The 22,490-nt window shown below is 40.3% G+C and overlaps 1 protein-coding gene across 3 annotated transcripts in view; it reads left to right on the top strand.

Annotated features, from left to right (window-relative positions):
* Positions 1–22,490, top strand: part of PLEKHG1 (pleckstrin homology and RhoGEF domain containing G1) — a 123,859-nt gene that overhangs the window by 61,082 nt on the left and 40,287 nt on the right. For 2 of the 3 annotated variants that reach the window (XM_083858192.1, XM_083858193.1), the window contains exon 4: positions 17,219–17,757. In XM_083858192.1, the coding sequence (XP_083714318.1) occupies positions 17,219–17,757 (539 nt within the window). Of the gene's footprint in view, positions 1–11,391; positions 11,450–17,218; positions 17,758–22,490 lie in introns of those variants that run through there. The other variant, XM_083858194.1, reaches the window with a different exon arrangement.

The following is a 22,490-nucleotide window of genomic DNA, read 5'->3' as shown; positions in this document are numbered from 1 at the left end:
GTTCCTGTGTATGATGTGGATTTTTTTGCAATGCGTATAAATATACTTTAATCATGTTTGCTAGCAATGTCAGGATATTTTGTGTATTTCCACAACCGTGTCTGTGTTTTGGGAATAGTCTAGAGAATACATGTCCAGTTACTGTAATCTTGGATAGCTTTTGTAATTAATTTATTTTTGTAACCTGGGGCTTTCCACTGCGCTGAGTACTTGCTGACCTTTAATTTCATTTACTGGAGGGTGGAGAGGAAGGAGGAGAAAAGAAAGGCTTTAGGAAATCCCTTTCCCCACCCTGCAAAAGAAGGTAACTTTCTGTTTAAATCTTGTTTGGGTTTAAAGGCTGTAAGCAGAGGAAAAAATACAGATCATTTTGCATCCTTCATAAAAGCCAAATGTTGAAAGCAAAGTATCAAATATTCAGGAGCATTACAAATTTGATACAAGCTCTGGAATAGATGAGTATTTGAAATTTATAAAATATTTGTAGTCTCTGCTGAACAACCTTTATGATGATACATGATTATTACTAATATGCTCTAGTTAATATTTCAATAATGCTCACTTAAACTGGGTATTTTTTATAATGGACTTTGCTTTGGATTAATAATGTACACACCAGATCACTGATCTTTTAAGATGCTTTTCCTCCTACTTAAGTTCATCTGGTTTTCTCAAACTGAAAATATTTCTTCATGCAGTTGTTTACTTTTTTGCTAAATTTATTTAATACACTCCTTTATTTCCATTTTAAATCAATACCAGACATTTAGTATAGTAATATTTTTCTCTCATGATTCAAAAGATAGAGTCTGTCAGCTGCTTTCCTACAGCTGGAGAAAATCTATTTGTTCATTTCTTAACCTTTTGACATGTCTGTTTTTACAAGCCTGGCTGTTTGTGATGGGGGATTGAAGTATAGAGTAACAACTACAGAAGGAAACATCCCTTGTTATGATCAGAGTGTAAACTGAGCCCAATGCAACTAGCAGGGAGTAGGTTTACGCAAGATTTTTGCACATTAGGAAAAAAAAGAAGAGACCCGCTTCTTCCTTCACATGATTGTGTGTTGACTTTTCATGTGGTGTACTAAAAGGTGAATTTTAAAAAGTTTTATTCACATGTCTTGGACATATGACTGTTAAATTGACTTTCAAGTAGGTTAGACCACTGATTCTCCTGTGTAGAAGCAGGCTCAGCAAAGTTGCAACTGTATTTTCCTTCTGTTCATGTGGCAAGTGAGACAGGTCTGAAAAGTCAAGACCACAGCGCCCTGGGTGAAGTTGCTAAAATGCCCTCGCCGTTGTAACAAGTAGGGAAATGCAGGAGTTTAAAGTGTTTGGACAAGAATCAGTTTACAGGATCTGCATGCTAAGTGTTTTCTGATGGCTGACCCCAGGCTCAGGAGTCTCCCAAGTCGATGGTGCATGTGGGTGCTGAAGAAAGTAGTTCTGTCTTCTGTCTCAGGGTATTATATCTATCAAACTTTCGGGCTTCAGTGTCTCAATGCCAGTCCTACTTTTATCACACTTGGAAAGCACAACCATTACATAAAAACTACTTAACCTTGCCTGTTTATCCAGTAAGAGTGAAGTGTTGTAATGGTGGCAACAGATCAAGCTTTGTCCTTCTTTCTAAAAAATCAGGTCAATCATCTGGCAACAAATTATTATTATGCACATATTTATGCCTTATATATATATATGTAATATAAAGTGGAAAGATTTTGCCTCTCCTTATGTCTTTTTTCCTCTCCTTATGTCATAAAAAACCGTATCTGAATGAGTTGCGGTGCCAAAGGACACTGCAGTGATTAAATGTGCTATAAGCACGTGTGAGCTGGCTTCTGCACTAAACTGAGGAACAGTTAAGGGTCTGTCTACAGCAGCAAAAGTATCAGAATGGACCTAGTCCTGTTCTGGACCCTACAGATGCACTGGCTGAGGCTTCTGTTGCCAGTGGGACTGGGTATCTGTGGTAGAGAGCCAGCTATGCCCTAGCACAGGGCTGATGGCAGATGCTGCATCACCTCTGGGTTATGCAGACAAAACCAGCTTGTCTTCTAAGTGCATAAAACATTATTCTCATGGACTAGTGATAACGAATCACTAATGAAAAGTATGGGGTTTTGCCCTCATTTTAGTAGGGTGGCTATTGCAGCTTCTGATATAAATACAGTAGATGTTTCCTTAAAACTCGGTTGGAAAAAGTCCATGTCTAAGCACTTTGGAAATTTGAAAACCTTGACATGCTGCAGGCACATCCCTTCTGTACTGCTTTGGCAAGTCTGAAGGTTTTTCCTTTTTTTTTTTTTTTTTCTTTTCCTCCTTAAAATGAATCTATTTCACATGAGAATGTGGAGTTGCATAGTGAATTACCTTTATTTGTGCAGAGTATAAGCTGTCACTGCCCACACCCATTCATTTCTCTAACAAAGAAGGTAAATCAAAGGGGGAAGTGGGAGTGCTAAGGAGGGATTCCTAGCTACATCACTATGTGCAGAGTAATATTACAGGCTCAAAGCAGAACCACCCATATCAGCGACATGTTCTTAAACCAACTGTGTTAGTCTGAAAAGAGAAAAGCAAACATAAGAGAAAGGAATGTAAATACGGGGGATGGGAAATGGTGGGCTCCAGTATAACGCACTCAGTGCATACTGCATAATTGTTTTCCTGTTTGCTAATGGTGATTATCAGGTCTTTTATCTTAAATATGCTTCTTGCCACCTTTGGATGTGAGAGAGAGTGCTGACATAGTGAGGCTTGGAGTTTGAACTGTCCTTTTCCTAGTAAATAGAACTTGATAATGAAAAAAACTCATGGTCCTTCTACTAATAAATCTGGCAAATCCCTATGATGCTATTTTGCTCCCATCTCTGTATGTCAATGTTAGTGTGACTGCTAAGAAAATCAATAAAATGGAAGACCACAATTCAGAATCTTACAAATTTGTAGTGGTTACTGGCTAACAGTACTGAGTGATTAGGCATTCTGTTCTTGCTTTCCTAGGCTTTCACCCTCTCACATTTCTCCCTGGGCTGTATTCTTCCATTGTAGAGTTATTGGCAGATGCAAAAGTATCATCAATGAATTATTGGCTGTATCAAGATTTATTTTTTTTAATGTTCTTCTCACACAGAAAGTCCATTTTTCCCTGGGCATGAATGAGTTCTAAATAAATCACATGTCCAACATATATCAGTATATGTTAAATGTAGTGATCAAACTGGGCTTTGTACAGTCCTCTGGCAGATACTTCTAGAAACAGTTTGTGTCAATGCTGTTCACTGAATCCTAAAAATGACTTTATATTATTACACCTTAAAGGGCAAAAGGGATTATGGATATTGAAGCCTCTTCTTGATAATTACAGTTCATCTGTGCTGTGCTTGCTTTTTATTAGTCTCTGGTAATTTTGCCATTGAAGATATCTTACCCATGGTGATCCACTGGCAGCTTCTCCTCTTTCCATCAGTGTGCATGTTCATGGTACAGGTTAGCTGTGGCACTCTTCACCTGTAGTTTTTGATGTTGCATTTTTCTGAGTCAAGATTAGCTGTAACCATTGCCAGGCAAAAGGGAGCAGTATTACCACAGTCAGTTTTGACTATTCTTGCTATGAAGTGTTCAGGCCTTCAATGCAAGATGCCTTTGTCATTATTTTCAAATAACTTTGCTGTAATTTCATCAGGAGGGGAATGTTTCTCCCAGATTGTTTTTCTAACCTTCAAAATATTTTGTAATGAATTTATAATTGGCGGGGTCTTTGCATAGTTTAAAGGTTTGAAGTGTTTCAAGACAGTTAGTTTTACATTATAAAGAACCTGTATTAACTGAAAAATCATTGGAGAGGAAATTTTAGTATCTTTTGGTGCTCTGTTAAGTGCTACTGATGAATTGTAAAAGGGACTTTTACTCTCATGCTACTTGGCCTGGCAAAGAATAAAGCCATTCTTATGGCCTGCAGTATTAAGAGAAACATGGTTTTGGGTATAGAAATAAGTACAGCTGATTTCATCCATGGTTGTATTTAGAAATTAGTGCAAAAGAAGAAAAAATGGAGTAAACCCACCATCCTTCTGTTTTGCTGAATAAAGTTACTTGAACTGAACTGGCTTGCAAATAATTTCATCATCTTACTAAATTGTTACGGCTGGTCATCTGTTTGCATTCTCTTAGTGACTTAATTACAAAAACTTCACAAATCTTTTGTCAAAATCTTTGTTAAGAGAACACTTCAATAGTGACAGAATTTCTATATAAATGTAAACCCGAATGCCTCTTAATGAAATTCTGCCTATGCGAGTCATACATTATAAGCCATGCCAGAGGGGGAAGAGCAGGGAATTGCCCAGCTAAACTTCTTTTAACCTGTGCCTCTTTGTAATAAAATAACGGTAGTCAGGGTTTCCAAAGAGATGGGGGTCTGAAAAGTGAGCACGCCAGCTAATAGCTGTGGTAACAGGCTGGACGCCGGGGGAACAATACCAGAGTAGTGGCCTCTCGGTGTGTCTCTGCGCCTCGGAGCTCAATAGTGAATGCGCACCATTGTTCGCCTCTGAAAAGTCTCGGAGCGCTCGGGATGTCGGGGCAGACCGAGAGAAACTGATTTTCAGCTTGTAGCCTCCTTGTCAGAGGGCTGGGAGGAGCCCGGGGGCACTTGGCCATTCCTCAAGGCTCCTCTGCTCCACCAGCTTGGTGCTTGGATGTGGCCAGTCCTCTGCAGGGATCTGCCCTCAGCAGAGGATGGAAGGGGAGAAGGGTTTTCTGCCCTCATGATGGGTTTCATGTTTGAATATTACATGAAAGCTTTCCCTGAGGGAAGTTAGAAGGTGACATTAGAATTCAAGGAAAAGCATGGACATACAGAAGTTACTTCATTGAGCGTTTACAGCTTAATGGTCTAAATTTGATCACAGGTTTTGGAGGAAGATAGATGTTTAACTTTGCGAGGGTTTGGATGTTTTTTTAAAATAAAAAGAGACTCTAGGTAAGTCATGAGAATGGCTCTTAAGTGAATTACCTTGTAAGTTCCCATTTGTGTAGGGTATGGAGTTAAGAAAGCTTTGATGTTCTCTCTATAAACAGGAATAACAAAAAGAATTGGATTTTAGTACGACTCGTTGGGAAAATCCTGCAGTTCCACCAGAGAGTTAAAACATCCTCCCCTCCTCAGCCCCCACCCTCACTTGTTTTAGACCACAAAATTGGCCTTTGTGGCTGAGTTTCTCAAGTCCAGGCTGTGTGTTTTGGATTTGAGAACTTGATTTGGATTCTACCTCTAATATTTTTAAAAGGAAGGATTTGCTACTTCTTTTGCATAGAAAACAAACAAGAGGGAAACCCAAACAAGGAAAGCGGTGGGACTGAATGTCCCTATCTGGAAGAAAGATAAAGTGCGAAGGAAAAATCTGAGAAAAATACCTGCTTTAGCTGCTCTAACTGGATTTAAATAGGAGCCTAAGTTTCTGTTTTCCCTGTCTCTGATCTAAACACTGAGAAAATTCATCTGAGGTGTTTACTGAATACCAACAGGTTTAGATGTTGTTTATTGTAGTTAACAAGAACTCTGAAAACTGGCCAATATCAGTGCTTGAAGGCTGCAAAAGAGAAGTAAAATTGTACTGACTACAAAAGGCAGAAAAGCAGAAGGATGGTAGCAAGCAGTTGTTGTCTGATGTCTTTTCATTAATAAATTTCAGCTACCTTGCTGTGAACCACAAAGTGTCTCATTTTTAAGAGGTTTCATGCCCCTCTTTTGCATTCGTTTGCATTCATCAGGGTTTTTTTCCCTCCAGATTGACAAAAAATTGCATAATAAATCCAGTGGTCAGAAGAAATCTAGAGATCCCCTTTTTTACTAACTTTCTTTGTATGGTGTTACATGAAATGAAATTCAATATATGTACCCCTGAATAGGAATGTTAGAGAATTTTAATACTTTGAAGTTCCTAGGATTATTTTTCTGAAGCTGTTGGTAAAGAAGGCACAGGGACTCTGCAATATATAAAGCAATATATATAGCTTTAATAAAATGACTGTCTGGTTCAAATTAAGCTTTTTATTGCTCTGATAAGAAAGCCTATGACTCAGGAAGTCAGTTGCTATGAATTGTGCACCAAATGTTCTCTGTAACCAAGTCTAGGCCTCTAATCTGTTTGCTTCTTGCCCTGTGGCTTCTGAAGTGTGATTGTTGTCACTGTTAATCTTGAATTCTGATATGTCAATAAGTGTTGCAGGCATTAACACCATCTGCATATGGATGCAGAGGCTGCACTGCTCTGTATACTGACATTGCAGAGATATCAATCTCAATTCACGCTTTGCTTCTTGAATACAAAATCTCTAAGGAAAGTATTGCTTGTTGGGATAGGAATTTTGCTCTCGATGGTTTGTCTTCACGAAATAACAGCAAAGAAGTAGTAGAGGAAGTATTGTAGACACTGCAGAAGGGCCTTAAAGCAACTCTGAAAGCATGGTGAAGACTTCTTCATCACAAACATGGATCTGTTGCAGTGACTTTCATAGACATGCCTGAAGGCAAGGCAAGGCAGAGAAGGGAATGACAATGAAGGGAAATTTCATTTTCACGTAGCACTGTATTTTCTTAGTATTGCAACATTGAGAGGAAAGGTGTAAAACACGATGCCCATAATTTAAAAGTACAGATGTTCTCCCCATGCTCCAAGGGGCAATTTGGAAAGCCCAAATCAAGGTAAATGGCAGTCCTGATGTGATAGGGTCGTCAGTAGAAAATGAAAAATGAAGAATTGGGGTGGCTACATTTTTAAGGATCTGTTGTTTGTGGCAGCAACAAGACACCTTTGATTTTTTTTTGCTGTCACCGGTTATTTTGCTGCCGTTTGGCAGTCTCAGTCTTCTTCACCTTATTTATGTAAAATTCCACGCTTAGCTGTAGAAGCAATACAGTAAGAAAACATTGTGTATGCTAGACTCCTTTGAACCTGAACATCTGCTCAGTTTCTTTTTATTTATTTTCAATTAAAGGTTTGTGAGATGTCAAAATACTGATTATTGTATTTTGTAAAAATCCACTGCAGTAATTTATTAAATCCAGAGTCCTTTTACTGTCATTGCATATATTCCTATTGAACTGGGATTTGGAAAGAGCCGTTAGCTTACTGTTATATTGCCACCTTAAAAATAAGATTTAATGTTCCCTTTAAGGAGTGTGAGCACAAGAAAATAACTGACTTGAAATGCCAGAGCCAGTCTGTGGTGCAGCCAGACCACCAATATGTCTTAGTTCCAACCTGTGAGGAATTTAAGGATTCTTCTCCCTAAGATGTAAACATGAATACTTCTTTCTGCAACTTATATTTTTATTCAAGAGAGGAAACACAGGAGAAAGTTTTCATTTTATTGTAAATGTGAACATCTGTTAGGAGGAGCCTGCTGTTACTATTTCAGTTCTGTTTCAAAATTCTGGTTGCTAAACTTCCTGAGGTGCAGAGGAGGTTCCAGTAAGTGGCTTTAGTTTGAAACCAAATGGGAGAGATCATTTAGCTGTATTTAAAGAAAAACATCAATTATTTAAAGCTTCTGAAACTCACTTCTATTTGGCATCTAACATTGTCTGCTGTATCAGAAAACTGGCTTTATAAAATGTGTTTTGCTTCATGCAGGATTTTTACTGGAAAGATTCGTAAGTCAACAGATAATTTGGTGCAGAAACAAAACACTGTTAAAAATGAGTTTAAAAGAAGTAATCTATTTGTACTAGATACTATAGTTACAAGTTATATTGAAATTGAAAGAAGTGAGTTGTAAAAGGATGTGTTCTTTAGGGTCACACAGTTAAGTTTTTCCTTGGAACTAGCAAGAATGATTCATGGATGCTACATTTCCTTCTTCTGAAACTGTGTCTCATTCTCTAAAGTTTATTTTATCTGCTTTATAGTGAGAGACAGTTAACAATTTTTCATCTTAAAAACCTCCCAATGTTCTTGGTAAGGCATCAAATGTTGTGTGCAATATTGGCTGCCTAGCCAAGATCTCCTGTGTGCTCGTGCTGCAGTGGGCTGTGAAAAGTTGTGAACTTTGGTAGCAACTTTAGGTTGCTTAGATGAAGTTGAAAGCAGTAGTGTTAGGTGTTGTCCTGACACAACATGAGCTCAGAGCAGTAGATTAGTCCAGGAAGAAGTAGAAATCAAACCTGGTGTCCAAGCAGTATGACAGTGATACAGTTGCAGCATGGGAGGTCACCAGTCAGGTGCCAACAGCAGGGCTTGATCCTGTGTGCTGCCGGGGGGAAGGAAGGCTACATGTGGATTTTCATTCTGGCACAACAGTTTGAGTGTAAAAGTACTGAAACATTCAAGCAGCACCATGCTGAACACGCTTTTAGCACTTCTTCACAAAATCTGCTCGCCAGTACGAGCAGAGAAGAAAAGGATGTCAAAGTTTTGGTTACTTGTCATCTAGGGTATTACTCCTCCTTGTCATCTAGGGTGTTATTCCTCTGTATGCATTTACATCTACAAATCTTCACTGAATTTTCACTTGCTCTGATTTAGAAAAGAATTGAACTGTGCCTCTTTAAAATTCTTTTTTAAGAGAAGTGAAACAAGCCTTCAAAATTGACAAGGAGATAGAAAACCATTCTTCTAAAATGCCTATAAATGGAGTGAAGGATTGGATCCATATGCTCTGTTTGTGTTGCAGTACATCAGCAGCGTGTGATGGCTTGTTCTTTTTCTTAGGTGTCTCTGCAGCACTGTGTACAGATTAAATAGCTACTGCATTGCAGAGAGTTATTAATACATTACATTGCACTTCCAGGGAAGATGTCAGTGTGTCCTTTAGCCTGAATGTACCTTGTGGTTCAGTTAGGGGTGATTTTTTAAAATTTTGCTGAGGATAACTTACTTTTTCAGTAAATCTTTAGCCAGCTGGAAACTATAGAATAGCATCATTCTTAACCTCTATAAAACTTCACTTACTGTTCAAGTTTAGAAAAATCAAAACTTTGTTCCAAAATAAAAACAGGTCACTCTTCTGAAATCTTAATCCTGATACACTAAAAATGTGGTCTTATGCTGCTGTACATAGAATAGAAGGAAGCAGGAGATGGGGCAGAGAAAGATGTGCAACTCCTAAAATATGATGCAGATAAACAAAATGCATGAAATACTAGAAAATTAGAAGTGAGATCAACCCATTATTTTTCTGGCGCATCTGGGTACTGTTTCATTTGTGATGCACATCAGTAAAACAGGAGGCTTTGTGGTTTCCAGTCTTCTGCCCTGACAGCTCTCACTGCTGTGCATGTTTAAAGTGATGGAGGTTGAGAGGTTGTTCTTGGGGAAATTCTTATGTGTGGGGGAAACTTCTGCTGACTTATACATGGGGATGGAAGGGAGAGCTAAGGTCAGGTGTGGGTGTGCAGAGATGAAAGAGCAAGACAGAGCAAAGTAAGGATCTCAGCTCTGTTTCCCTCTTCCCTCCACCCACAGGAATGCTCATGAGAGCTCCCTCTGCCAGTTCAGACCAGTGGCTGGAGCTCACACCGCAGTGCTGCAGGCCCTGTTTTTACCCAGCCCACTGAAACAGATATGGGATGCTTTCTGTCACTGAGACTTCAGAGTTCAGGAGCTTTGTCACCACTAAATGATGAAGCTGTTGCTACTACTTGTATGTCCTAGGACTTCACAGAATTTGCCAAGTAGTGCTCTATGTCTGGTTAATGCTCTACAGGTCTGTCCAGGAATTAGTTCAAACCTGACTTGGAGGTGATAAAAGCTTTGTAGGCAAGGTGGGCACAAGGTGTGAGGAGGCAGAAGAACAGAGGAGGGAATCATTAGCTCCTGAAAGAAATATGTGTGCATGTGGAATATAGCAAATGTATGGTGTATTTGTCATATTCAAGTGATTTGAGTACCTGGGTGCTGCACTGTAGAGGTACTGAAAATTTTGGCATCAGTGTTGGCCATTCTGTGTCTTTGAGTGTGTTCAGGACTTACAGATAAGTGGTAGCTCACTCTCAAGTATTTTGCACACATCTTGCACAAATATCTTTTAATGTAAATATGTACATATTAAAAAAATCCTCAGAAGCTTTGGGAGAATCCAGAGAATACACGAGAGAGCCTATCTCAATGATCTGTGATGTCAGCATGGCAGGCTGTAAACACCTGATCTTTTAGCCTGGGTAAAGGGGACTTTCACCCCAGGAGCCCTGATGTTCAGATCAAAGTGTTTCACAGCTTTGCCACTGGTCTCAAGGCTGTCTTTGCTTCCTTTTCTACCTCCAGTTTCCTGCTGTAAGGAGTTGTTCAAGGACTGTGCTCTTTAGGAATACTCTGAACGAAGCTGAGGCTCTGTCATGTACAAGGACAGAGGTAGTGAATTTCAAGTATAATTTTAAAGAGAGAATGCTTCTTTGTGGACTACATTTGAGCATGCAGCTGTGAGAACATGCCTGGAAAGTGGTGCCAGCAGCTGGGAACTCTTCTGACTTCTTTTGCCTCCCAGCTCCAAGATGGAAATGCCACCACCCCCTCCGCAGGCAAAGGAGATGTCAGCTTTCTCACGGGTTAGCACCAGCCTATATCCCTTTTTCTCCTTTCCTTTTTTTCATCTTTTCTTTTCTCCTTCTCCTCTCATTATCTCCTCTCCTTTCTATTTTTTTTTTTTTTTCCTTGTCTTCATTGTAATTTAGCACAGAACACTTGATGGTTTGGTTTTCACATTTTCTTCTGAAATTTATTTCTCTTGCCCTTAAAAAAACCCCAAACCACTGAAGCTTTGCAAGCACTCTGCAAAAGCCTGTTCCTGTTTATGTTAGGGCAGAATAAGGTCCAGAATGCTTCTATTTCCCAGGATCATCTTATTATATTGCAAGTTCATGGAAGTTTCTAATGTAAACACAGAAATTTCACAATACCAGCAAGTGATTTATTTGCTTTACATGGTTATCAATATTGTCTACAAAACAAGCAAACAAATGCTGTGGAAGTGGGGGCTCTATTTGATGTTTGCTCAGTGTTGTGCCTGGAAAAATGGAAGTTAGTGGGTGTTGCTCAGTGAAGTGTGCATTTTAAAGTTACCCACAGTGATGCCCATTGTCCTGTCCCTGAATTGCATGATGTCATATGTCATTTAAAGCTTGTAGTGATGCCGAAGACTGTCGGTGCGCTGGGAAAAAGGCGATGAGAAAGTTGTGAATCAGGTTTCTCTAAAGCCTTTGTGTTTAGGGTTTTGATAGATAAAAGCTGACTCATGCAATATTTCTGGTGAAGGAGCTGTACAGACTAGTAAGAGCTTCTCATTTTACCTGAGTGCCCAATGAGCTAATTCGGGAACAGCTGAAGTCAGAGCCCGTGCCCCTCCTCTGCCGCACAGGTAGGTCGTGGGCTCTTCGGAGAGGACTGAAAAATAGAGAGGACTTGTTCAGCCCGAGTGCGAGGAGCCAGAGACATTCCTCAGTGGTGAGATACTGTCGCAGAGGATTTTCCCTTGCAATAATGTTCTCGGGTATTAGCGTGCTTGGTTGTGACAGAGGCTATTCTGCTTTAAATGCTGCAGGGAGTGGGGGTGGGGGGGACAGTAATTGGACTGATAGAAGCGCATTAGTTGGTGACTCTTTTCTCTGGTTGTGAGATTTCTGCTAAATGGGATTTCTGTTCCTTAAAGTTCAGTTAAAATAGTTGGCAGAGTATGGTTTGTGACAGTCCAGACTAGACATCTAATCCTGCAAATATCATAGCTCTCTAGTGTGATATTTTTCACAGAGGGTGTTAGTTTTAGAACTGCTATGTATTCCTATACAAAGTTTAGTGATTAAAAATCTGCTGACCTTCACTTGGACAGGATTCAGAGCAGAAGGTATAGGGAGTATATTTATGATCATTTGGGATTGGGAGTGGATGGATTTTAATCCTCAGTCAGGAAGCTGTAGAGCATTCTTGTTTCTCAATTCTAGTGTTGCATTTTGTATTTGATACTGAATGTAGAAATTGTTCTGAACTAGTTTGCTTAATTGTATCCACAGTATGAATGCCTTATTTGAAATATGAAGATATCTCAGGGAAGAAAAAAAAAAACAAAAAAACCAGGAAGGATATTTCTTGTAGTATCATCACTTTTTTGTAGCTAAACTCCAGAGGATGTGAAGACTGTAATTTCTGGTAATGTTGACTTTGTAGATAACACCCGAGGTGCTCTTTTTCTTGCCAGGAGAAAGGCAACAACAATGCTAATCATGAATATAAATTGACTTTTGAGTTTTTACTTGTGCAGTATGTCGTAAAATTTCCCATGCAATAAACAACTTGGAGGAATAAACACCTATATTTAGATAGGACTTGGGGATCTTTAAGTCAGTTTTATATTTAAAGACAAAGCACTTTATCTGTCATTGTATGCTAATGTTCTAGCATAGCCAAAGCTGCAGAGATAATGGAAAACCATTTATCACTACCTTGACTATAATTACAGGAAGGAGATTTTTGTTAAAGAAAAGCAAGTGATAGAAGCATTTTTGTTGAGAACTTGTTTATGACTGCACAATGAAAACCCGAGACATACCAAGATAGTTGTTTTGCATGTGCCTTCAGTCTTGTAACTAATATTAGAGGTGCCTGTTGGGATGAAACAGTAGTAATCCTTGCCCTTGCATGTCTGTGGAGTGGGGACGTGTCATTGTTCTTGCTGGGGGTCGTGCCATGCCAGTGTGTGTGTGTGACACAGGAGCAGGGAGCTTTGCAGGGGCTGGGAAGGGGGAGAGAGTAACTGAATTAATGCAAAGGCACAAACAAGAAATGACCTTGTTTGGGGAGCGTGTTTCCTTGTGAGTAGGGACAAGTAGTAATTATCCTCCTTTCAATGCTGAACTAACAAGTAATTACTGTTATTCCTTAATTAAAGTATGCAAATTGAAGATTTCTTCTTTTTTTCTCCCCAGACTGAGTTAAATACCGTTAATTCACAACTGACAAAAGTTCTCAATATTACTTTGGTTCATCCTTGAAAAGGTTCAGTAACCAAAAGAAAGCCTAACAAAAAAGGCAGTGAACCAGGGCAGACATGGGTCAGGGTATAGAGGACTTGCTCACAGTGTGTGCCTCTGCAGGCTCTGGGGGTACCTACAATTTCACACAGTGTTTGCAGCCTGAGTTTTAATGAATGCACCTACCTGCTGGTGCTGCTGCTGAAACTGGGAGGATGGGGTGGAGTGGGCTTGTAAATCAGTCTCACAGGGTATAGGACAAATCACTTGCTTTTTATAGTAAGTCTGTATGAAAGACAGAAATTTGCAAGAGGTTACACGATTTGCAAAGGCACCGGGTCAGTTACGATTCATAGACAGTAATCCTGGTGGAGGCCAGTTACTCTCTCTTCACTCTTATTAGTTCATTTGTGAATTTCTTACCAGCCATTTGCTACAGACCTTAGGTAGGTGGTGCAAGAGTGAAGTTACTTTGTGGTACAAGTGCAGAGTAGAACTACTCTTCAGTCTTCTGAAAAACCAGATATAGACCCTGACAAAAGAAAAGAGAATGAGTGTGTGGCTATGGCAGTGAACTCCATTCAACTGCTCTCTGTCCTGATTGCACTTGAAACTGCAGGAATCATCTAAAAGTCTGTTCCTAATTTTAACAGCAAGAGTAATTGTAGAGGTTATTTTCCTACACAAGTGTTCTAAGATGAACAAGTCCAACAGTTAGCCCCAGTGGTTATGCCATGTCTACCATGTCACCAAGTGCCACATATACACATCCTTTAAATACCTCCAAGGATGGTGACTCCACCATTTCCCTGTAGTCTGTTCCAGTGCTCAACAGCCCATTTGGTAAAGAAATACTTCCTAATATCCAAACTAAACCTCCCCTGGTGCGACTTGAGGCTGTTTCCTCTTGTCCTGTCATTTGTTATTTGGGAGAAGAGGCCAACCCCCACCTGACTACAACCTCCTTTCAGGGAGTTACAGAGAGCAGTGAGGTCTCCCCTGAGCCTCCTTTTGTCTGAACTAAACACCCTCAGCTCCTTCAGATGCTCCTCATAAGACTTGTACTCCAGACCCTTCTCCAGCTCTGTTGCCCTTCTGTGGACACACTCCAGCACCTCAATGCCTTTCTTTCTGTGAAGAGCCCAAAACTGGGCAAAGGATTTGCTGTGTGGCCTTACCAGTGCCAAGTCCAATGCTCAGATGGGTTTCTGAAGACAAACTTGTGAAGCCTTGGAAGATTTACAGATCCTGTGTTATTGGGAAGGGCTATAGGTTTTTCACAGCTACTTACACCTGTGGCAGGAACTGAGAGCTGTCCCCAAGCCCTGATTTCCATGAGCAGGGTGTTTGGTACAGATCTTGCCAGCTGAGGAAAGGGAGCTGCTTCCTTGTTCCGTGCCATGCTGAAATCCACAGTCCTCTGTGCCCTCTGCCTTTCTTCCCAGTGTGCCAGGTGTGCCAAGTGTCTACCTGCTGCTCTGCAGGAGCACTGGGCTTCTATGCCATCAGAGTGCACCCTGAGAAAGGTATTTTGCTGGTTGGAGACATAATGGACAAAACTGTAACAAAATTCCCCACAGAGAAGCCAATGGACAATTTACATCCAGCTGGGAAAGAAGTAAAAATAAAGTAGAAAGTAACTTTTGAGATTGTCAGGATGAGACTTTGAGGACAAAACAGACCAAGTATCAAATACCAAGTTTGGTGTAATTTATATAGAAGCATACAGGAATAGCAATTTGTATAAAAAATAGAGGAACTTGAGTCAACCATATTGCATGCAATTAGTTAGCCATGCCTTGCAGGTGCCCAGTGTTTGCCAAGGTCACTGGAAATACAAGTCTTAAAGAGCAAGCCTATTTTATCTATTTCTAATTTTACTAATCCTCAGCTTTTAAAATAAGCAATGACACTGTCATTAAACAAGAGAATGAGTGGGTTTGCTTTGGTTTTCTAATGTTAATTTCTCCTAATGCTTCTGGCTACAAGTGTGTCTTATATGTAGAACTACTTTTAACATTTTTTCTGACTCCAGTGTCATTGAAGTGAACTATGTTTTGTTTCTATTTTTTATATTATTGAAAATTTTTGTGTAGCAAATACATTATATATTAATGCCTTTGGGTTATTATCTGAGGGGCAGGCCACATGTCAATGAAACAGGAAGAAAAGAATATGGTGTAATGGAATTTCGTAAGAATCCTTTACTTCCCTCCTAAATGTAGCTAATCAGGTGTTTCTTTGTCATGTAATTTTAGTAAAATACCTTGGAGTAAATTAGCGGAAGTGTTACCTCTGTTATCTTGTTTATCCTGTGAATTTTTCAAGGGGGCATTTTTCATTCAGCAATGTTGTGCTTTTTAACTTGAATGTGAAAAATGATCCAAAGCTGATAACAAAAATACATTCTTTCTTATCAAAAATGTATACTTTCTTATCGCAAGTAATAGCAAGGCATACATCACTTTCTGTACCCACATAGAAACAAGAGAATTTACCTGCATTTTTTTCTGTTTTAATTTTTTTCCCTATTTTATTGCTTTATATTTTATTTTCGCATTGGTACTTGATGTGGTGTATTCAAAAAGGCTAAGGAAATATGCTTCTATGCTTCAAAACCAGAAGAACCTGCAACAAAGAAAGGCTATAGATTTTCAGGCTACAAGGTAAAACCAGAGGTACAGACCTGCTGAATTAGGTTTTTAATCTAATGCCCAATTTCTAACCCTTGTAACGAGCAAATTACTCTCAGTGTTAATTCTGTGCATCACCTTGAGGGCAATACTTCTCCTTAATAGAAAGCTCATCTCATCATGACTGAAATGGCACTAGTAATTACTTACATACGAATGAAATCTTATGCATTCAAGATAGGCCAAGTAAATCAAAACATTCATCTCTGGTATTTATTTCTGTTTGCTTTGGATTTATTTTGAAAAATGGGAGAGTTGCTTTAAGCTTTGGATGAAATCCTCCCCCTGCTCTGACAGCTGCAGGAGCTATGTGTCCAGGAGGTTTCTGCTTGTAATTGCATAGCAAGTCTGACTCAGTTCAAGAAGGGCCACCTTAAAGGCTGGGTGGGTTTGATTTGCAGCTTTATGCTTTCTTTACTGAAACTGTTGTCAAGAGCTGTAATTACTGGTATGAATTTTTGAAAAGTTGTCACTGGACTAAAATAGGGACTAAGCTACCGCTCTGTGGGTAGCTTCAGTATTGCTTTTCTTCCTAAATTGTCACAAGTTTCCCTTTTTCACAGGACAGGCATTATGAAATTCCATGAGTTTGTGGCAAGATTTTTTATTTTTTTTTTGGGAGGACACTTCTTACTGAATCAAAGCTTTGAAGTATTGAATTTACCTGCAGCTACTTTTGCAGATTCTCATGCTGCATCACACACAACTTGGCCAGATACAAATCTGCATTGCATCGTGGACAGTGTCCTGCAGGGCATTTTGGCAAGGAAAATAAAGCAGAATTGAAATGCCAACAGGAAGACAGACATCTTATTTTGTTGTTGCACTGATCTGAAAAACAGCTTTAGATCAGTTCAGCAGGGGGTAATATTCTGGCTTGAGCAGAGCAGTTTTAGAATTACTTATTTTCCCCAGCAGAAAACTCAATTATTTGGCAGCACTCTTTCCTGTGGGGACTCTTTAGTCAGAAAGTACATTATTTTCTTTTGGAAATCATTCTGCTTTTAGTATTTTTGTACAAGCCACAGGTCTGGTAATTGATAACTGCTTTTAGTTTTTTTAAGACTGTTGGCTTTATGGGATTCAAAATGAAAGACATTTTCTGGTATCACTGTGTGTTTCTTGAGGTTTCCAAACCTCCCAAGCCTGAGTCAGGGCTCAGCTGGGAGATAGCAGGGACTGCTCCCAGTAAAGTTGTGGGGTTTTTTTATAACCTTAGGGAAAAAGTTTTGAGTTCTGTTTTTCTCCTGTGCTGAGCCTGAGCAGTGGGGATGTGCTAGTAACAAGCCCAGCACACTGGCAGAAGGAAATGCCAGGGACAGAAGTGTAAGCAGGAGAACCATGGTATGGTAGCCCTCATTGGGGGATCCCCACAACCTAAAAAGCATTCGAGTTACAGTGACCCCCAAACCATGTTGTTCTGATTGTCTTTTGGTTTAAATAGTTTTGGCAGCTTTCTGTGCAAAAAGCTTTGAAAGTACCTGCCATCAACTTCTGCATTACATGGAGCAGCAACAATAAACCCACTTTTTCTGTTTGTGTGTTTGTTTGTTTAGATGACTTCCACTTACCTCTTGATGTTGTACCATCTGTGACAGAGGCCCTTGACTCCAAAAAGAAGGAGGAAGATTTGCACAAGGAGAGCAGATCATTCCACTACTGTGAAAAAACCACCATGGACCTGTCAGACAGTGACCGTCCTGTCAGCTTTAGTTCCACTTCCTCCTCTGCATCCTCCAGGGACAGCCACTGCTCCTTTGGAAGCAGAATGACCTTGGTTTCAAACAGCCACTTGGGTTTGTTTAACCAGGATAAAGAAACAGGTGCCATCAAGCTAGAACTGGTCCCAGCGAGGCGATTTTCCAGCAGCAAGACACACAAAAACTCTGCTGTGGAGCAAGAGGATCCTGGGGAAAGCCTTGAGAAAAGGCCAAGCATGCCAAGGAAAGCAGAACCAAAAGGAGCAGGCAAAAACTGTGCGATGTCCCTGGTCACAGAGCCCACCAGTCCGAAGCTCCTCTACGTAGACAGAGTCGTCCAAGAGATTCTGGAGACAGAGAGGATGTATGTGCAGGATCTGAAAAGCATTGTCAAGGTATGGGGCTTGGTTAAGACAATGTTAACTGTTCCATAATGACATTTTTACACTGTTTGATTTCACAGTGGGACAGATGGACCTGACAATGGAACTGGCATTTGCTGGTCTTTATAAGTTAGTGTAACATCGTTGTTTAAGAGTGTGTTTATAGTTTTTATTTGATTAGATAAATCTAAGATGTTACTATGTGTTCATGAAGAAATAACAGAAAAAACCATACTACGGCTGGCAGCAAAGAGTGAACAAAGAGTGATAAAAGTTTTGCAGTAAAAGATCTTATATTTTTATATTTACAAAAAAAAAAAAAATTAGATTGCTCTGTGTCCAAGAATATATAGCAAGAAGCAAGACAGCTTTAACTTCCTCTTTATATGCTTTATCTGAAGGGTCTTACTGATTTTTTTCCCAGCTCTCCCCTAGTTCTGCAAGTTCTTTCCTCCTTTTTCCCATGTCTCTTTCATACAACTCACAGCTGCAGTCTGTTCTGTCTCTGTCCTTGGCTTGTAGTATTGAATATGACATATGTATCTACTGGAAAATACTGTTGTTTGGCTGTAATATGAAGGAATTGTGTTTTCTTTAATACTTATTCTGAATGGGCATAGCATTTATTAACAGCAGTAGAGCTTTTGTCCAATCCCTAGCCTAACAGTACCTTTCATTTCTTCTTTCTAGTACAGGGAAAAATATGGATGAGTCCTACTATGGATTGTTCTTTTCACTCTGTACTTGTGTCTGTGCCATCAGCATCATTCTGCTTTGCATTTTTGAGGATGACAGTTGAGTCCCTTGGCTACTGTTTGTAGCCTACATGTTTAACACACGAAGAAGTGCTTAGCGTGCTGTTTGTAGGACTTAGAGCTTCAGGTAGGTGTATGTGCTCATCTGAGATAGGAAATATCAGCCAGCTGGAGACACTGTCCCCACCTGCGGCTTTAATCTGCATGGTCCCACAATAGCATGGGAAAAATGTGAAGGCTTTGATAACTCAAATGCGTGTTGTGATTAAACACCAGTACCCCACCCTGCAAAGTTCTGAGAAAGGTTGCTGTTTCTGCAAGATTTCACTGGTTTCCATATCTGGTGCTGTTTTGCTACATTCAACTGTTGCCCGAGTTTTCTTTTGGAGTGTTTAAGGTTGTCAGATGTTGCAGAACCAAGTCAGCTTCTGTGAATAGTAACCACTCACTAGGCATGACTTCCATGGCTTTAGAAACCTTAGCCCTCACTCATCCTCCTATGCTGTGAACTGTACAACTTGAGAAACTGAAAACTAAAATTAATACCTTGTAACAGATTTTCCAATTACAAGCAGGAATACCAGTAAATGCTTTCTAGAAAATACTTCAAGCATCACTACAGTAGATGTAGAATAAATACAACAAATGCATTTTTAGTTTTGGAAGAACTGAAGGAATTGTGAACCTGTGAAATGCTCAAACCTATTTCCTGCAGCAACTAATAATGAATCTAGAAAGCTTTGTGTGAAACTAGACAGCGTATTTGAGGCATGGAGTGGTTGGCAGTGGAGCTTTTCTTTGGTAGGTGCTGAGGATGCAAGGGCTTCAAAGGGGCAGCAAAGTGGTGAAGACAGTGGGGAACCAGCTGCCTCATCTGTGCAGAATGTTCTTCTCTTGGTTTCAGGGGAGGGAGGTGTGACTGGGAGCAAACTTCTTCAGAAGGGGCCATTTCAAAAGTTTCTAAGGATTCCTTTCTCCTCAAGTTACCTTAGCAATGCTGCAGTAATTACCCAAGCAAGGATGAGGATTGTGAGAAAATCGGGAAGACTCCACAGAGATCTGGAGGAGTGCTGTAGCCTTATAGAATTTGATTATCTGGGCCCCTGTGATTTGAGGCCATTTAGTCTGGCAGGCAGATAACTGGTGCTGAGCCAAACTAAGATGAAGGGAAGAAGCTTGATTTGTCTTATTTTCCAGATAAATATGGGTCAGATTTGGCAGCTGGTTAGGAAATTGGACGAGAATGGGAAAAGGGGATCTGGAGAGAGGTCAAAGGGCAACTGCTGCCCAAGAAGTATGTGGGAACTGAAGAGATACATGAAGGTGGGAACTGGTGGAGTAAAGCATAAGCAAGTGAATCGGCGTTAAGTGGAGAGAGAGAAAACAATTACAGGGAAAACAATGTGAGGAAATGAGGGAAAACCCAGGAAGTGGAAAGTTTAAGTATGAGATTGGATGGAACTGGAGCTCTTGAGCAAATTTGCAGCTGATGGTCAATACGGAACCACTGGTGGGGTCGTCTGGTCCAACCTCCCTCCTCAAGCAGGGTTGTCTTGGAGCATATGGCACAGGATTGTGTCCAGATAGATGGTTCTTGAATACTTCTAGTGAGGGAGACTACACAACCTCTCTGGACAATCTATTCCAATGCTCAGTCACCCTTCCTCGTGTTCAGGTAGAATTTCCTGTGCATCAGGAGATTCTATTGTCTCTCACCCTATGCTTGGCACCACAAAGAGCCTGGATCCTCTTGACACCCTTCCTTCAGGTGCTTCATTAATAAAATTTCTCTCTGTCCCCTCTTCTCAAGGCTGAATAGGCACAACTCTTTCAGCATTTCCTCATAAGAGAGATGCCCCAGTGCCCTAATCATATTCATTGCCCTCCACTGGACCCATTCCAGGAGCTCCATGTCTCTGGTGCTGAGGAGCCCAGGACTAGACACAGCTCTCCAGATGAGGCCTCACCAGGGCTGAGTTGAGGGGCAAGATCATGTCCCTTTACCAGCTGCCAGTGCTCTTCCTAATGCACCCCTAATGCACTGCTAGCTCATGGACAGCTTGTTGTCCACCAGGACCCCCAGAAGCTTATGTACACAGTCTAAAAGTAGTAAGGAGGGCTGGGTTTTTTTGTTTCAGGGTGGGGTTTTTTTTGGCTGATGAAGGGAGAAAGAGGGGCAACCCACATACAAGGAGCTAAAAGTTGAAGAGGTGTCAGAGTGAGGGCAGCATAAGAACAAAAAGGGGAAAATCAGTAGGTGCTATTTTAATCACCTTCTACCCCCATCTGAGAACTATCAGTAGAGATGTAGTATAATGTTTTTTGTCCTCTAGTAGAGAGGATTTGCTGATGCTGCATTCTCTGTAGGCAGTAGAAACATACTTTAAAAAAATATTCTCACTGTTGTTTCCAGGACTTTGAAACAGGTTTCATGGCTGGAACTGAGCGGCTGTCAAAACGCACATTCTCTACATTTCTGGCATAAAAATACAAAGCAAATTTGCATTTTTTTTTTCCCGTTCCTCAGGTGAGGGTGCTCTATTTGTTTGGCTTTTAGGAGGTGGGAACTATTTTTTTTTTTATTTCTCTTGATAATTTCTTTTTATATATATCCACACTCTTTCCCATTAGGCAGATCATTAATGAATGCATAAAAACCAGGATGGAACCCAGTATTAGCTCCTAGGGTATGTCAATAGTCACTGGTCTCCAGCTAGATTTTGTGCCTGTGATCACCACCCTCGGGTCCTGTTGGTTCAGCCAGTTCTCAGTCAAACTTACTGTGTGCTTATCCAACTCCTACTCCTTCAATTTGTGCATGAGGATCTTAAGGGAGTTAAAAGCCTTCCTGAAGTCAAGGTAGACAATATCCACTGCTTTCCATTCATCTACCAAGCCAGTCATTTCATCGTTAAAAGGTTATCAGACTGGTCAACTTTCCCTTGGTGAATACCTGATGACCGTTCTTGATTATCTTCTTGTCTTTAGAGTGCCAGGAACTACCTGAGCACAAATGACCTATTAACGTGGATGATTGTGAAATTGCATGTAGGATCCTGGTACTAGTCATAATATCAAAAGTCAGCTTGTTAAGAGTTAGCCTAGCGCTGTATTTTGGGCAGTGTCCTTTCCAACCTATGTTGTCCTTAGAACATGGAATCGTCATGCCTGAAGTAAAATACTATGGAGGAATGGGGCAAAATAGAGTTTTGTCCTTTTTTATGCTTGTATTGACCTAATGCTGTTAGGTCATAGGTAAGTAAATAAATAAAGTAAAAAATCATAACTTCTGTTGCCTTTTGAGTATCCAGTGATCTTAACAGTGCCACGTTGGTAGACAGAAGTAAATCTAGACTTCATGGGATGTGGTTAATGTGATTTTTAAATGATCCTGGAGAGCTGCTGAGGTTTTCCAATTTTCTTTCCAACTGCTGACAAGAAGTATTTGGCAGGCTTAGGATGAGTGAAAGGAGGCCATACAGGTGCTATTTGGCACCTTTGCTCCAGGATAAGTGTTAAAAAACAACTGCTTTTCTAGACAGTACAGCCGTTTTGCCTGTGACCTGGAAGGACAGTTTGGTTAGGATTGTTTTGAGGCACACTGCTGCGATTCTTGCACAGGCAGGCATTGCAACAAGGATGGAGTGAACTTTTCCACCATTTGGTATGTTTTATCAGATGATCTGTTAAGGATAATTACAATTTTGAATGAGTGCAGCTTGAAGCTTGTTTTGAGCAAGTTTGTGATGAGAAATTGGATACCTCTGCTTCCTGCTTGTGTCATGATGACAGGTGTACTGGCCAGGGCAGTACTCACTGACCTTTTCAGGACCTAGCCTGACTTTTTCAAGTAGTAATGCAGTTGGAATAGACCTAAATTTCAGTTAGAGTCACTTACTGAAGTGATTTTTTTTTCCCCTGAGTAAAATGCTGTTCCTGAAGTTACAAAAAAATCTGTGTTTTGCCCTTGCAGTTCATAGGAGTCAGAAG

Source organism: Zosterops lateralis (assembly GCF_965231275.1).
Source record: "Zosterops lateralis genome assembly, chromosome: 3".
Lineage (NCBI taxonomy): Eukaryota > Metazoa > Chordata > Aves > Passeriformes > Zosteropidae > Zosterops > Zosterops lateralis.
Note: the sequence above shows the minus strand (reverse complement) of the source record. Positions and strands in the feature narration are given on the sequence as shown.